The sequence below is a fragment of the Maylandia zebra genome, linkage group LG2 (genome assembly GCF_041146795.1).
Source record: "Maylandia zebra isolate NMK-2024a linkage group LG2, Mzebra_GT3a, whole genome shotgun sequence".
Lineage (NCBI taxonomy): Eukaryota > Metazoa > Chordata > Actinopteri > Cichliformes > Cichlidae > Maylandia > Maylandia zebra.
Genome location: NC_135168.1, coordinates 9,864,323 through 9,881,847, shown reverse-complemented (window position 1 = coordinate 9,881,847; position 17,525 = coordinate 9,864,323). Strand labels below are relative to the sequence as shown.

The window sequence follows — 17,525 nt, the reverse complement described above, 5'->3', positions numbered from 1 at the left end:
ATCTTACAACAAACGTTTTCATCTGATGTAAAATGTATAGAAATCCATTATTGTACATAGTCATTTTTAGGGTCCCATCATAATTTCTTCAGAAGTAAGTACTGCATATGATGCCAGTGTTTCCCACATTTTCTAGATACTGCACCAGTACTGTGTGTAAAATGCATCAAAAAGTCCGTTTGATTCTTTCTCACCTGTCTTTCTGTCTCCTTTCACTTTTTAAAGGTTGCCATGTTAGAAAACATATTTTGCCCTGCCGTGCTGTTTATTGATGTGGCAAATGAAAGGTTTATGAAAATATATCTAAATCTGTCATCAGTAATCAGCAATGATCATGTCTCACCTCTAGTCTCTGTCTTAATGTCAGGTTTCCACCGTGTGTTGTAGATGTTCAGGAGGTTAACTCGACCAACAGTCTACTTCCTGTTTAGAATACCAGGACAGGGAGGATGGTGCAGGTTTAAGTTTATTAGACTGATGCATGTATACCAACAAGACAGCGTCCATCACTGTGACAACAGCGTTTGTTTTCATTCAAAGGCTTCATGGTTTTTCCTTTAATACCTGCTGGGCCGGTCTCCAGTCAAAATGCCCGGGACCATTTTTTGTCCCAGTCCAGCCCTGGTGTCAGATCTGCATGCAGTGTCAATGAGACGATCAACAACAGATCAGACAAAACACTCAGGCGGACACTCCTCTGTAGAAGGAAACATGGAAAGTGTGAGGTAATCAGTGCACAACATCACTTTGTATTTCAGGCTGTTTTTATATAGAACTTCAGCACCAATGTAAAAGTTCTGGTTTTAGGAAGATGAAGAACATTTTCAGGAAGGATGCCGTCTGCAAGCAGAGCTGCTTGAACCTCAGCGCTGAGGTCCAGACTACTTCCTGTGAAGCCACGTGATGTAAATCTGCTGCTGTAACTTCACAGTTTACTGAAGCTAAATGCAACGTTACCATATAATCTGTTTTCAACAAAGGTTTCACTCCGTCCGGTGTTGATGGAATGATTCAGGCCGTACTCGTCAGGCTTCCCGTCGACCACACGCATTTCAGTCACAAACCCCGTGACTGACAACAAGGGAAACAGCAGAAGAAAAGATGTGGAAAATACTGGATGATGATGATGGAGGATTAACCGCGGTGGTTAAACTGTTTCCTGTCTTTGTGGGCGTACTCACAGGGAAGTTTCCAGGCACGTCAGTCTTGGTGGCTAAAGTCTCCATTTTCCAACATGTATCGCTACAGGTGCAAAGACACAACATTAATCATCAGTGTAAATATTTTAATGCTGTCCAAACGGTGTTTGCTTTGTCTGTCCTCTCGCACTCACAGAGGAAACGAGGACGCCACCTTCAACCCATCTTCAGTTGGCTCAACCATGGCCGGACTTCCTGTTGGCTTTGTGACAGCAAACCACTTGAAATGAGAGCAAACTGCAGTCAAGCACCACTTACAGCAACCTGTGGACACGCAAATGGAAAGCACTGAGAATCATACAGAAGCATAAGAGCTGTTTATGGTAACACGTGTGTGTGTGTGTGTGTGTGTGTGTGTGTGTGTGTGTGTGTGTCTGTGTGTGTGTGTGCACATTAATAACACACTGATGTATGTTAGTTTGATTTATGCTATATCTGAGAAAACAATTGCAGAATTTTACATCAAAGTTTCCAAAGCTGATGTTTTGTTGTTCACTCTGTTTTATATTCATATAGTTTGTTGTTTTTAAATCAGTGGACAAAATAAATATTATCACACAAAATCCAGGGTGAAACATAACCAAATAACCTAAATGGTGAAGTCATTATAGAAGTACATGTTGCAAAGGTCGGCCTCCTGTATAGACTGCTAAACTGTCTGGGGGGGCCCTGCCTGTCCTCGTTGGATAAGCTCCACCCCTTTTCCATAAGACGGAGACATTTGTATGAAAATAGATGGGCAGTAAAATAAAAAATAAAAAATATTATGGATGACTCTGTAAATCAAAGTCCGCCTGAGGCAGAAGCAGAAACCATGAGGAGCACAGCACCACTCCCAGAAGGGCACGAAGTGAAGCCATAGCTGCTGAAGAGTGAAGACGTGATGATGGAGGAGATCACAGATGAAGATCTGCTGCCTGCTGACTCTTTATATAGAAGAGTGAGACTATCTCCCCACCAACAGCTGCACTTATACAAACCCCAGGTGCTGGGATGGCTTTGAACATGTGACATTTTCTGCAAACACATGGACAGTTTCATAACCACAAAGATTATTCCTGCAGCGGCAGAATCGTATCCACTGTGTGAGAGGTGAACGTCAGACAGTTCTTAGAAAATGTAGTTTCTCTTTAAGCTTTTAACGTCTCTTTTACCCCCATTTGTCTAAAACTACTTGACAGCCCTTCATGTCAGAGGTTTATTACCTGTGCAGGATGGAGCACATGGTCTCAGTCAGGCTGGACACGATCACTCCTACAGGAAGTAAATGTGATTTTATTTCACCTGTGAAATGATGAAAAACAGCAGAATAGCTCACGCTAACAAACGGGTGTTGAAATGTTTCATTTTCTGCTGTTTCACAGGTCAAAAAGGGCGTCGAAGCAAACTGAAGCTGAGCTGCTGCTGCTGTTGTAGTGCAGCATCTGCTGTGTGCTTCATCAGAGAACCTTCTGTACACAGCAGACAGAGGCTGCTGCCACTGAAGTCCATCTGCTAGAGAGCTTTAAACACTGGTTATTGAAGTGGCTTTGATGATACTGATACACAGTCTTTGCTGCTGTCACAGGACAGGGATCCACCAGGGAGTAGTTGTCAGGATAAAGAGCCTTCGCTTCTCTAAATATAAACTGGATACTTGTAGGAAACTTTGGGAAGCAGCATTTTTCCTCATATCGTCTAAACTGAAGTTAGCTCAGGTGCTTCTTCCATACTTGCTCTGCAGAAAGCCAAAGAGTTTGGAGCTCTGCAAACATTTCCAGCACAGCTAGATGTTTGTAACTTTGGTCACCTCTGTATCATCCCTCAGATTCTTTCTGCACAGCTTTGAAACCATGACAGCACGAGTGATGCTGAGGAGACGTCCAGTTTAAACAGACCTTTATTCCTGGAACACAAACACATGAAGCGATGCTGTTAAAGAAGAACATTTAATCGCACTAATGAATCAAGCATCTGTTTGTCTGTCAGTCTGTCAACAGTTCCTCTGATCGACTTCAGACTTGGTGGGTATTTTGTTTTTGCAGCGGTCAAAGTCGATCAGCGTGTTGCTTTGTCTGCTGTAAATCTGCCTGTACAAAGGGAAACATGCATGTTTTAGATGCAAACTCACAACATGGCTGCATTTTTGTGATTATGTGTATTTTATATTGATTTATTCTATTATGTTTTGTATATGAATCTTTACAAGTGTGTCGATACAAAGGCTTGATTAAAACAAAGGTCTCAGCTGTGCTGTTAGGGATGCTCTCATATTTGTTTCAAATGTAATAAATCAAAGGATTTCAGGCTTTTCATCCTTTTTATTTGTTTGGTTCTAACAGCAGCTGGATAAAAACATGCAGGTGATGAATATAATTGTGTGATATTATGAGCATTGTGAATAAAGAAAGAGCAGAGATAGTAAAAAGGAAACAGGTGATGGACGTGAGATTTTCAGAATAAAAGCTCCTCAGTGAGACGATCACCTGGACACAAGGTCAGGCAGCTGGGACTCATCTAGAGAGCAAAATGGAAAAGTGATCTGTGCAGAACATCACTGTTGATTGCAGTTATTTACATCAGACTTCTTCTCTGAGATAAGAGCAGCATTTGTGGGAAAGATGACAGTATTTCCAGGCTGGATGCTGTTTGCAGGGAGAACTGAATGAAAGTCTCCTGCACCTCAGCGCTGAGGTCCACACCTGTGAACACAGATGAGGTCAATCTGCTGCAGCACGTAGAGCTTTACTGATCAGCAGGTTCAAAGGATTCAGCAGAGCGTAGAGTCAGAGCTAAACCTGGGAGTCACTCACGCAGTCCGGCTGGCGCATCTCCATCTGAACACCTCCGGTGTCGCGGCGCGGGCGTCTCAGATGGCCAATAGCCCCCGGTGGCACCTCCTCTCTCCACGCTGGTCCTCGGGGATTCCATCATCAGGAACGTGCGGATGAGGGGGGCGCTCACGCTGTCGTTCCAGGGAGCCACTGTTGTTGACATAGTGGACAGAATTCCCAACATTCTGGCATCCCACCCACAGGTTAACCGGCTCATCATCCACATCGGCACCAATGACATCCCCAAACAGCAATCTGAGCTGCTGAAGTTGGACTTCCTCCAACTCTTCAGCCTCCTTGGTCAGTTGCAGGTGAGTGCTTTTATCTCTGGGCCCACCCCCACCTGTGGCAGAGGGATAGGCCGTTTCAGCCGGCTGCTCAGCCTTAACACCTGGCTTTCCTCCGCCTGTGTCTCCCACGGCGTGGGTTTTATTAACAACTTTGATGCCTTCTGGGAGAGGAGGCATCTTTTTGGGGCAGACGGGCTCCACCTCAACGCCTGGGGACGCCGTTTGCTGTCCGCCAATTTGGCATTTGGCGTACAGCACTGCCGCACATCGCCCTGTCACTACCCCAAACTGACATTACCTGCTGATCCGTCTGCTACTGACTGATGTCCCCTTGGTCCCAGCTCCTATATTTGTTCCACTTTTAACAGTAATACACAAAACTCTGGACTCGGACCTCTCTCTCCCACAGTCAACACAATACCCGTCATAATCACAAACAGAGAGCAACAGAATTATCATAAATCCAGTAACTCCAAAAACATTAATAACCTCCGGCCTCTTCAAAAATATCAACATCCATCCAACTCTATTGTCAAAAATCCACCAGTCTCAATCAGTATGGCACTTTTAAATGTACGCTCTCTGTTGAACAAGTCTTTTATTATTAATGATTTAATTTTAGATAATAAACTTGACTGTTTATTTTTAACTGAAACATGGCTGGGTTCGGATGCACCAGTTGTTCTCACTGAGGCCTCCCCACCAAATTTTAATTTCTCTTTTTCTATTAGAAGTGGTGAGAGAGGTGGTGGGACTGCATCTTTAACCAACAACACACTCACCTCCAAACAAATTTTATTTGATCATTTTACCACTTTTGAATTCCATGCTATTGTTTTCAGCAGCCCTCCAGTTTCATCTGTCACAGTTTACAGACCACCTAAAGACAGCGCTGCTCTTATCAAGGAATTCTCAGAATTTTTAACAAACATACATTCAAAATATAATATGATAATTTTAACCGGTGATTTTAACCTGCACATAGATAATCCTTCTGACCCTGCAACAAAAGAATTCTTAAACATTCTTCACTGTTTGGATTTTACCCAGCACGTCACACAGCCGACTCACAACAGAGGACACACTCTGGACCTGGTCATCACCCATGGGCTGTCCACCAGCGTGTCCTCTGTTGTTGACTTGGCTGTCTCTGACCACTACTGTGTGTTTTTTAACATCACCGGTTTTATTCAGCGGAAGACCTCAGTGCGAACTGTGAGGAGGCGCTATCTAACCTCTGAAGTGGCTGCAAATTTTACCAGGGTTTTAGTCAAATGCCCCCCTGTGATTTTACCTGCACCCTGCGATTTGATTTTTAGTTATTTCAACAGCAAACTGAAGAAAAGCCTTGACTCCGTTGCTCCACTCACCACCAAAAAGATTAACGTAAAACATGCATCACCCTGGAGAAACGAAGAAGTCAAAACACTCAAAAGAAATTGCAGGGCAGCAGAAAGGAGATGGAGGAAAAATAAAAATAATATCAACCATCAAATATTTTGCGAGCAACTTAAAATGTACAATAATACATTAAGGAAGTCAAGAAATTCATACTTCGCCAAAATAATCAGTATTAACAAAAATAATCCCAAGGTCCTCTTTTCCACCATAGATCATTTATTTAACCCTGATTTTAACAGCTCCCAAAGAACAGACTCGCTCTGTGAGCAGTTTGCAGACCACTTCAGGGGAAAGATCAGCGCCATCAGATCTGATATTTTATCTAATCGCGATATGATTTTAAACACATCTGAGGGCTCGATTGTACCTGAGGAGACACTGGACAGCTTTGTCCTGGTTAATGCTGAGAACCTGCAGAAAGTTTTCTCCACAGTGAGACCCACCACATGTCTTTTAGATCCAATCCCTTCTTCACTCTTTAAAACACTTTATGGATTTTTTGAGGCTGAGCTTTTATACATGATGAACTGCTCTCTTCAGTTGGGTGTCTTCCCTGCTGCCTTTAAAACGGCGGTGGTGAGGCCCCTTCTGAAGAAGAGCAATTTGGATTGTAATGATTTTAATAACTACAGACCTGTATCCAACTTACCATTTTTAAGTAAAATCTTAGAAAAACTTGTTTTTACTCAGATTACTGATTTTCTGAATGATAGACAGATCCTGGAGATATTCCAGTCTGGATTTAGGGTGAACCACAGCACAGAGACGGCTCTCCTAAAGGTTTAAAGGTAATAACCTAAAGGTAATAACTATTGCATTTATTAAACTGATTTGCATTAGACTGCTGATTTATTGTGAATGAATGATATTGTTTTATGATGCATTATACTGCTGAGTTATAAGAAATACTGTTCGCAGAAAGTCATCGCCTTATTTGTCTGATTAGAAGAGAACAGCCTAACTAAGCCTAACAGGGGACAGGTACTTCTGCCCAACCTGGCAGCCACAAAGTGAACTCATTTAGGTAAAGATAACCACATGCACCTAACCAGCCTGCACCAGCCTGACATTTCTTCCTCCTAAGTAAAAACCAATGGATGGATTGAACTTAGAGTCTCAGCTCAGTTTTCTATTTTGACCACCTACACCCCAAGATACTCTTTTAAAAAGTGTTGTTTTCAGATCCCTTTGAAGTTCATAAAGGGCCTGTTCATTTTCATTCAGATGTTTTATTACATAAATGTTACTGTTTTCTTTTGATTTATGCTCCCACTACACTGCACCTCTACAAACAACAATGCCACGGACTGTCAGCTGCTTTTACATGCTGTGAACATGAGTAGGTTTGATCAGAGTTTCAATTATCAAAGAAAAGACAAACTGAGCAAAAAGAAGGAAAAAAAGACCAACTTCTTCCCAACTGACAAGAAAAATACTCGTCATGTTTTCATAATAAAGGATCAGGCTCCCCATTTATGACAGCTTGGACCAATAATGTATGTTACACTGATGCTACTGTAGAGACAGGGTCAACATCTCTATTTAAATGTAATTAATATACAAAACACAATCAAAGTTATACATGAATTATTCATTATTTTTCACTATTGATAAAATTCATGTATACTAATCAAGGTTATACATGAGTAACGACATTATTAATAATGATTAATAATAATAATTCTAATGCCAACATGATGACTGTTCATAGCTCCTGCTTTGAAATACTGAACTTAAACATTGACCTGATGAAAGATCACAATTCACAGTGGCCCACTGTCAGAATCATTCTGAATATAAACTCATCGAGTTAATCTGAACCTTTCTCAAATGTGCTGTGAATAAATGCTGCTGCAAGCCACTGTGGGAAAGCTGTGTTATTATCATGGAAACATCTGTGACACAGAGGACGAGGACACAAAGGGACGACACGCAGAGGCTGTGTTCAAGTCAAAAATCCAAATCTTTAGTCCTAAACAGGCAGTGGTTACAAACAGGAAGACGAGCAGTCCATTAAACAGTCTACAGGGTCAAACATACAGAGAATTCAAACAGCTATTAAAAACAAATAACTGGACACTGAAAAACTTCAGTGATGTGTGAGGCACCAAAGGGAAGCAGCTGAGTATATTCAATGAATTCTCTTCAAATACAAAGACAGAAACTCCTACAGGCAGCATGCAAACTGAGCAGGATACACAAAGATCAGAGATTACAAAATAAATCAGAAAAGGATTTCAAACTTACTGAGAGCAAGGCCTCTGTTACAAATCTGTCTAATAGAAAAACATGCTGTACAGATACAATACGCTCAGTGTTCATGCTCATTTAAAAACTGGCTCTACCTGAACCACTTCAATATTTTATGAAGTCACTGAGTCGACCATTTCTACAGTTTGTTTCCTTCATTGCAGTTAGAGTGCGGCTGGTAAGGATGAAAACACACACAGAGCGTAAATTGTCTTTGTTAGTAACAAACGTCAGCAAAGAAAAGACAAAACACACAAACACTCTCATGATATTCATGAATCATTAGAAAGCATCCAAACATTCTGCTCGTGGACTTTTACAGTCTTATTTGCACTCGCTCATCTTCATAATCATCCTGATCAATACATGACAGGGGAGGCTCTGAGGTAGGCGGGGCTCTCTGCTGATGTCAGCATGAAAGGCAGGACCAGCGTCTGCCACATGTTGGTGAAACATCACAGTACACTGGCGTGGTTTCCTTTCCAGATGTTGGACGTTTGACACTTCAACGTTGAGGCCAACAAGAAGACACAGTTTTGGGTCGGGTTGCTGCAGGGTTTCTAACTGAGCAAAAGCAGAAGCACACAGACCAACAGGGATCAGATGCTGAGTGTTAGAGGAACATCTGTGCTGATCACTGAATGCTGCTGTGGTCTCTTGTTGAAGTTGGCTGGTGGGACAGTCTAATAGTGATATCCTGCCCATCGGAGGAACACTTTTAAAAACACATGCAATACTTTGTTTGTGTTACAGTCACAGTTTATGTTATTTTTGTCCTTTAAAAGTGTTGCTGTACTATAAAGTCCTATAATTTGAGGCTAAAATGGCTCAGAGAGTCTCTCTCTCAGAGGATCTCCTTTGAAAGTGGAGACGGCTTTATCCGCTGATCCACGTCACTTTACCTGGATGTTTTCTTTGAAGCTGGATGAAGACTCCTCTCCCTCACTCCTGCTGCAGCTGTGTGGTCCAGTTGGCCTCTGAGGTCACAGTCAACATCTGTAGCAGAAGAGGGCAAATAAAAGTCCAGGTTACCAAAACTGGGAGCTTTTCCAAAATAGAGCGTAACTGGACTTTTTCAGCCTTACAGGCAGATAGTCGTCTGAAGCTGCAGCTTTTTCTTTTTAGCTTTTTCCAATCTCTGCTCTCGGCTTTCTTTGAGAACATGTCTGCTTTCTTGGCATGGGTCTGTCTGCTGTTGGTGAAGAGACTAAATCCACATACTCGCTACTAAGATCTCCTCAAGTAGTCTCAACCAGATTACAGTTTAAGAGTAAATGTCTCCTGAGAGTTTCACCTTGGGGAGATGCTGTCTTGCTAACATGCAATCATGAGCATTAATCTATGAGGTGAAAAAGTAATTTTAAAAGCTCCAGCCACAAGTTTTATTTCATCTGTGTTTTGGTCAGAGTCCCATCAGACCTCCAGAATGGTGTCAGAGTGTTTTCTATCCACGTGATGAGCACAGGCCTCAGGTCCAGACCTCCACGGGCACCATAGCCTCTTTGGAGCTAATAGGTGCAAGAAGGTTTTGTTGGGATAGGAACTGAAGAGGAAACTGACGAGGAAGGCAAGGATCTTCTTCAGCTCCTCCGAGCCGGGACCTCTTTGTGTAGGCCAGCATTGGCCAGGTAGCCCTCCAGCATCGCTGGATGGCCGACAGTGGAAAACCTAGAGGAGTAGGAGAGAAACAGCAGCTTGGAGCATGTCTTTATACTGTTTAGTTTTTAGAGCCACAGACTTTCTTTTAACGTCATTGTTCAGGATCTATGACTGATTATGTATTTATTGTATTCCTCCATGACTGTGTGACAGCAAGTGGAAAAAACCAGCTTCACCTTTGTTGATATGCTTGTAATTTTAATATTGATTAAATGGCCCATGAAATAATAGAAAGCTCATATATGAAAATGTATTTTAAGAAGTAAAATGTTAATCTGAGTACAAAGGAGTACACTCACCTTCTGGTAGATGGAGGTGTAGCGAGCGCTGGTGAACATCCAGGCCTCCTCGTAGAACTGATCACTGATTGGATCCAAAACATCGATGGAGGATCTGTGTAAGCGCTGAGGATCGTCCTGATGGACAGAACAGAAGGAGAGTGAGACAAGTGAAGATATACTAAACAACACTGTGACATGAACTGAGCCACACACAGTTTGATTCACAGGTGATTGACACATTATTTGACCACGAGCAATCTTTTCTGGTTTGACGCCGTCTTTGTAGCCAGAAACCAGCTCTCTCCTCGGCTTCCTCCACTACACGCTTCCCCCACGCCAGTCTCCTCCGTCACTATAAAGGGGAGAGTCATGAGCTCCATCACCTGTGCCGTCCAACGTCCCGCCACCAGCCTCCACTGCAGCAGGCCAGAGACCACACCCCTGCCACAATAAGTAAAAGTATATCCTTGCTGTACCCTTAATGCTAAATGTGCTAAATTAACCGCTGCCTTTGCCCCTTTGGGATTATTCTTATGTCACTGGGATGTTGACCTTTGACCTTCACATTAGAGAGATGGGCAGACATAATTAGTGTATGAATTTTAAAGTAACAGGTAATAAAGAGAGTGTAGCAAATGTAGTCAGGTTTATTACTCTGTATCACACATGAGTGCCCGAGGGAGGCGGGGCTGACTGGGGAGACACAGGAAACAGAGAGACAGGGCTGACTCGACATGAAACGATGAAACGTGGGACACGGGAACAGAAACTAAACACAGGCTGAAATGAACACTGAGGGAGGGAGAACTAAGATTACTGAGAGCCTGATAAATAAGAAGAACAAAAACCAAGAAAAACAAGAGTCAAAGAAAACCAAAAACACAAAGCATTGGGCCAGGACCCACTGCTGTGACATTTATATGTGATAAAAACATTAAAAACTGCTCAGATGTTGAAATCTTTCTACGTATACTTTAGGTTCAGCTCTCCAGCCTGGCATTTGGTTAAGCATGATTCAAACATTTGGTTTTGTTTAACTGGTTTTAATTATAGTTACTTTTTGTGAACATTTGTTGCAGCATTTAAAAATACATCATTTATTTTCAAACTTTTATTTGATTTAGAGCATCATATTTGACCAACGTAAATGTTTTAATTTCATATAAAATAACTGAAGCAGTGAACTAAATATCTGAAATCTTTCCTTCCTTAAAAGTTATAATCCTACTTAAGTTATAGTGCAAACGCTTAAGCAACAAATATACTTGATGCTAATTAATTAATATTTCCCTTTGATGTTGCAACTATGCGGTCACTTCTGTCTTTAAACAAAATAATATTTTCCAGTTACAGAAATCATAAAGTCCAAACTAAAGTGCTACTGTTGCTATATGCATTTTATATAAATCATGGATGATGGTCCTGACATGAAGGAAGAGAAAGTTACAGGTTGCATCCTTTGACTTTGTCTCCGTGCCTTTGGGCGATTTTCAGAAGGACAGATGTTTCTGTTCAATTCTTAAATCAATTTTTTCAAACACAAACACTATTTTAAAGCTTCTAGAGAGTAAAATATTAATGATAATTATAATAACAATAATAAAAACAAAAGCTCTCAGATCCATCAAACCAAGCAGCAGAAAGAACAATAACTGAAGAGAAAACTTTAACCTTGTAGACTTCATTATGTTCCAGCTGCTCTACAGACGCTGTGACCTCGAACTTAAGCAGGTCGTAAAGTATGTGCAGCTCAATAACTTCATAATCAGACCCTGTGGTATTTAGGCAGCAGAACAACTAAGAATAACAACTACAAATAATGTTTTTAGGTTTCTGTTGTACTGCAAGGTTCTGTACAGGAGAACCAAACCAAGAGCAAATATTACGTCTCATTTACACCTGAGCACGAAGAGCCATCAACATTTAGCAAATTGAATCATCTTTGTTTAGATGCAAGAAGAATCATATAGAAATCAAAAAGTAGAAATAGAAATCCAGAGCAAAGATATCCTCTAATTCAGCGTAGCACATGTGCAGCTGCTGCGATTCACGTAAGCATTCGGCTCGTCGCTGTTGCAGATTTTTCTCTCGCTGTTCTGGCTCACAGCGCTGCAAACACAGAAATAAATATCCCCAAAGGTGTGAAAGGGAGCTGATAGGTTTGTAGCATAAACCTATTCGCTGGAACGTTGAAGACAATATAATTACACTGCATAGCAAGACACAAGGTTCTGGTTTACTCATGCATGAGGGAGGTGTCTGGCTGGAGCCAAGTGTTGTCCCACCACTTGACCTCCGTCAGAGACCCTCAGCCAGGCTCCCCATAGCACTCCTTTTATTGTGGTTACATGAATATGCATAGGTTCACTAACATGTGACATCTACATACACACAAAGAGTACCTTGCCTGTGTGTGTGTGTGTGTGTGTGTGTGTGTGTGTGTGTGTGTGTGTGTGTGTGTGTGTGTGTGTGAGGTCAAGATGTGACCCTGTGAAGACTCCCCAAGGCTGGCGCCTAGAAGTCTAGCAGATTTATCTAAACAAAAGGCTCTTATACTTAAACAGATATACGTGTGCTTGCTATACCATAAATCAACAAGAAAAGATAAACTCCCCTAGGGAGTATGTGATTTATACCAAGGACACTCTAGAGGAATGAATGCTACACAGAGTTAATACAGACCTCCTTTAAGATGAAACATTCTTTCAATCTACAGATGATGATTATACACTTCTAAGCATATATGAGTAAATATTTCTAAGCATAAATGACAATCAACAATACAAAACCTATCAACTAGTTTTAGATTTCCAAAAATTTGATATTTGTACAACTAAACATTTGAACTACAATTATATGCTATTGAGCGATACTTTTATGGGTAATTTTTGGTAAAGAAACTGGTGACAGAGTTGTAGGCTTTTTAAAGTACTATTAGCTAACAATTTGAACTGACTTTCAAAGCTGATTACCTTTTAAATTGCTGTGGATCAAAACCTCCAGTGGGAAGGCGGCCATTAGAAGAACACGCACCATTGAACCTGAAAATAACAAAAACAAACAAAAAACAGAACAATATATAAGAGTCCGGTAGGGTAATAAATCTCTTCTGAAGCAATATAGTTATTTTGGGTGAAAAACAAAACATTCCTCTAAAATATATATACTGACATCAGCAATCAACATCATGATTGTAATTATTTCCTTTTTAGTACATCTACTGCTGTGTGCATGTGTCAAGCACTACGACTGTATCTATGCATATAAATTCACCATATATATCCAGCAAAAATGTTTTGTTATAGTCAAAAGGAAAACAAACAAAGGCATTCAATCAGAGGTGAGAAATTAATTGGGAATATGAATTATAGGTGAACTATTCTTTACCTACTAGCAATCAAGCTTCTTTAACCAAGAAGCTTGAAATATTTGAATGTAAAATAAAATAAATAAATAAATAATAATAAAAATAACATGATGTAATTAAAATGCACAACTTACATTAAGGAAATCTGCATTTGTATCCACAGGCTAAAAGTAAAACAGTAAATGTGTTAGTGATAGTACAGGTATTTGTAAAAAAAAAAAAAGAGGCAGTAACTGTGACGCTTCTAGTGGGATGCTAAATGCAGAGATTTATATTTACAGTATAATACTGCATGTACGGGTAGCTGTGTTGTGAACTGTAACTGAATATTAGAGAATCTCAGAGAAATTAAAGGTATTTATTTTTTTAATTTATCAATCATAAAACCATCTGTTTTGAAGGCCTGTTACGATAACGACTTTTTGTTGGTCGGTATATTGCCCCATAAACAATTGCGACAAGTTATGTCATTGTCATTTTAAGACCATTTTATGTCTTTGAATGTATAATCATAATATAACACCATAATAATGCAAGATCTACACACTTTCAATTGACAAACCAACATCTAATTCTTAAAGTATTTAGATCATTGAAATTAGGAATCAAAATATTAGATACCTTAAAAACTTGAATAAATAGTAAGTTTTCTAACAAATAGAAAACAATGATATTTAATGTTATTGTTTTGTTATCATTATATTTTATTTTTGTAAATATAATGGCAGATAAATTACATCATCAACAATTATTGAGGTCATGTACATGTACTGTGTGTTAAGTCGATATATCGATTATTGTGATAGGCCTACTGTTTTGGTATCATAACGAGCTTGTCAAACATGCATGACCACTAAACAATGTCTAAGCAGTAGTATTGGTCTGAATGACAACAAACATAACTAGTGTTTTGGAAAATCTGTTAGAAAACAGTTATTTCAATAATTATGATTAGCATGTGACACAGACACCGCATAAAAAACTACAACAACAAATACTTACTTTAGGACGATGGGGGAGGGCAGCATGAGGTTGAGACTTTGACATCTGTAAGAAACAAATTAATGTATTACAAACAAGTCACTTAAAAATACATTAATGTGGCAGACTGTTCCCTGTTCAGATGCAGTGTATAAGTAGGGGAGACCGGGGATAGTTGTAACATGGGTTAGTTGTAACACTTTCAATTTCTCCAATCAGGGCTAAGTTTCAAATGATGTGACTCATCCTGTGCATGCCCAATTCAGTTCTGCTATCACATGTGAAAAATCAGCACATTTTGTCAAACACAGACAATTTAACATGAAAAAAAGTAATTTGTATGCCAAAAAGTAAGTTTTTCTACTTTATTTCAGTTTCTAATAGCATTATCTGCTTTGCAGTTAAACTCATCAAACTCAAATTATGTTATTTGTATGTCTATGGGGATATATTCTGTGTTGGTCTTTAGTGCTAATGTTTTAGCCGTTGGCTGTAATGTTAGCTAGTTCATGGCTAGGAGTCTGGGTCAGTTGTAACAGCAACAGTCTGGGTTAGTTGTAACAATAATGCAGAGGTTACAACTTACCACACTATTACTTTAACTTATATTAAACAAGTTGGGGCAACGACATCAGCAGAGAGAGGTTCACTGGTCGCTTTTGTATATGCGGTTAATGCCATTGGCAACACAATTCCTCCACTGTTTGTGTTCCCACACATACATTATGCTGACCACTGTGTCAGAGATGGACCAGTAGGAAGTACTGGTAGTGGAAATAAATCAGGATGGGTGCAAGAAACAGATTTCCTCATCTTTCTGAAGCACTTTGCAAACCACACCAAGGTAAGCCAGGATAAAAAGTAATGGAATTGCGATGCTGGTGAACAACTACGTTTTTTCAGCTTCATTGTTATGTTCAAAATTGGTGCAAGAGCTGTAGGTTATAATGCCCACTGAGCCAATGAGGCCAAACTCAAGGAAGACCAACCAAAATTAATGAAATATTCAGTTGCAGAAAATTCCATAATTTGTCTTTTTTGGGGGGTTGGAATATGTTCAAAAGCTAGATTTCTGCATTCTGTCACACACACACATAGCTACATAAATGGATGTAAGTGCATTTATGTGTTGAATAAACAAAGATTACACGTTAATGTTTTGTTAGTACCCTTATTTCATTGTGTTACATTTCACCCCAGGATATGTTACAACTAACCCAGACTAGGGGGTTAATTGTAACATTTCACTCTTCGTGTTTGAGACCATACCATGCAATGGGTAATTGTGCTGCAGAGAAAATAGCTGCACTATTTAATAGCAGAGACATGTAAATACTTTGCATTACATTTTGAATCCACTACCTTAAAAGAGCTCCAATTTACAGACAGAAATGTCAAAAATGTTACAACTATCCCCGGTCTCCCCTACAATCAGGGCTGTCACAACAATGGGGTGGGGCCAAGTGGCTGCAACCCTAGGTACAATGTGCAGGTATATATAATTACATATAATATATGTGAATAAAGCAAGAATCTGTTTAGGTTAGTCACTGTGCTGACTGATGCTTGCTAGGTTTATATGATTGCAAACTGCACAAAAACAACAACAGCAACAACATTAATGACAATGACAAACAAAATTACTTACATTTATGTAAATCTCACATTAGGAAGATCTGCATTCGATTTCATGGGCTGAGATAAATAGGCAGAAACATTACTGCTAAAAAAAATAAAAAACAAAAACTCTAAAAAGCCTAAAAATGACTTAAAAAGCAAGGAAATGTGGAACATTGTAATTAGCGAACATTAATAAAGCATAACTGTTCTTTCTTTCTAACCTTGGTAAGTACTCTGTAGCCAGAAGGAGAGGTAGGATTTCTGTGAAAGCCAAATTAAATGTGAATAGGCTTTGATAGTTATTGAGAAGGCAGAATAATAAGAAAAGGCAAAAGTACGTCACAATATAATTAATTAAGTTACATATTTTGATTACCAAATTATGGAAGCGTGGAGCTGCCACCCAGGCAAAAGAAGAATAGAGCTGTATCACGTTATGACGTGAAATGTTTATTGTTCTAACATTATGCTTTTCATGTTTGTATAATATAATATCACGTTATTATAATATACATAATTGTCACGTTCGCACAATATTGTACGGACGTGATAATTATGTACATTTTTCGTACAATGTTGTTCAAACATGATAGTATATTGTTAGAACGATAAACTTTTCACGTTATAACGTGATATACTTATATTTCTCTTTTGCCTGGGTGGCAGCTCTACGCTTCCGTTCCAAATACACGAGAATAAAGTAATATTATATGGGAAAAGGCACCTGCTAGCTTGATGATGGAGGCTTCTTAGACTGGCCACCCGCCTTGGCTTCTTGTCGCCACTCCACGAAATAAAGGTCCGTTTCCTCCATGCCGGCTAATTATTCATCCTCATTAAAATCTCGTATATGTTCAGTTGGCAGAATTGAGAATTTTACATCTTCCAACCACTTAATTAACGCGAACATAATCGGCTTGTTTCTTCCCGTCTCCTGTATCCGGCCGTTCCTCTCACTGTCAGATTTCGCGCCTCAGAGACGTCGTTATTTTTCAAAAAAAAAAAAAAAAAAAGAAAGAAAGAAGGAAACAGCAACAACTACTAAAGAGAGTTTTTGCACGTTCATTGCACATTTGTGGGAATGTTTAAATATTTAATTTTTATTCATTACTTTTCATTATATCTTTATTTTTTAAACCACCGTGGCAATGCGCATGCGCATACACTCCTGCACGCAAAGGGCTTTGGAGTTGACGTAATGTCGCAATGCATTGTGGGAGCGCAGCACCATCTTGGCAGGTCACGAATCAAAACAAGATTGCTACGAACCATTCTGAAACGTAGCTCAAAAGAAAATGACGGTATAGAGACAGATTCTGTCCAGATGCAAAGAGACGGTACTTGATTGTTGAAATGTGGACCCGTATGAAATATAGCCGTGGAGTAGAAACCCTGAAGACCAAACCGCTATTGACTTAGCATGATCTACTCTCATACCTTGTCTGTGGAGTCAGAGCATACACGGCGCACCAATTTCGCAATTATAAATCTCTGGAGGCGCACATCCAATTCACCAAGGACTGGGTACAAGATTTGGCTATTTTTAAGCCTCCACGTTGTGAGTACGGCGTCATTCAAGCAAAGGTAAGTCAGCTTGAGTACTGCGAGTAAAATGCGTTTGATTCCCCCCAACATTCAAATTAGTGCTAGCAAAAATTCATTCG

At 39.8% G+C, this 17,525-nt stretch overlaps 2 protein-coding genes and 1 long non-coding RNA gene across 5 annotated transcripts in view; all 3 read right to left on the bottom strand.

Annotated features, from left to right (window-relative positions):
* Window positions 1–17,525, bottom strand: part of LOC143413413 (protein NLRC3-like) — an 81,354-nt gene that overhangs the window by 12,568 nt on the left and 51,261 nt on the right. The window lies entirely within an intron of this gene.
* Window positions 7,658–10,275, bottom strand: LOC112432489 (phospholipase D1-like). Of its 3 annotated transcripts, none has more exons than XR_013100475.1 (4): window positions 9,912–10,272; window positions 9,039–9,621; window positions 8,856–8,949; window positions 7,658–8,517 (listed from the first exon to the last, which is right to left on the bottom strand). XR_013100475.1 is itself a non-coding variant. In XM_076888922.1 (4 exons), the coding sequence occupies exons 1-3, from the start codon at window positions 10,131–10,133 to the stop codon at window positions 8,896–8,898; spliced, it is 525 nt and encodes a 174-aa protein (XP_076745037.1). In that variant the 5' UTR covers window positions 10,134–10,275; the 3' UTR covers window positions 7,658–8,517; window positions 8,856–8,895. The 3 variants fall into 3 exon arrangements, 2 of the variants coding, with proteins under 2 accessions (XP_076745037.1, XP_076745043.1); XM_076888922.1 differs by having other exon boundaries at window positions 9,373–9,621; window positions 9,912–10,275; XM_076888928.1 differs by having other exon boundaries at window positions 7,658–8,513; window positions 9,373–9,621; window positions 9,912–10,275.
* Window positions 14,273–16,809, bottom strand: LOC143420766 (uncharacterized). Its single transcript, XR_013100497.1, has 4 exons — window positions 16,586–16,809; window positions 16,083–16,122; window positions 15,890–15,936; window positions 14,273–14,307 (listed from the first exon to the last, which is right to left on the bottom strand). It is a non-coding gene; the product is annotated as an uncharacterized LOC143420766 (long non-coding RNA).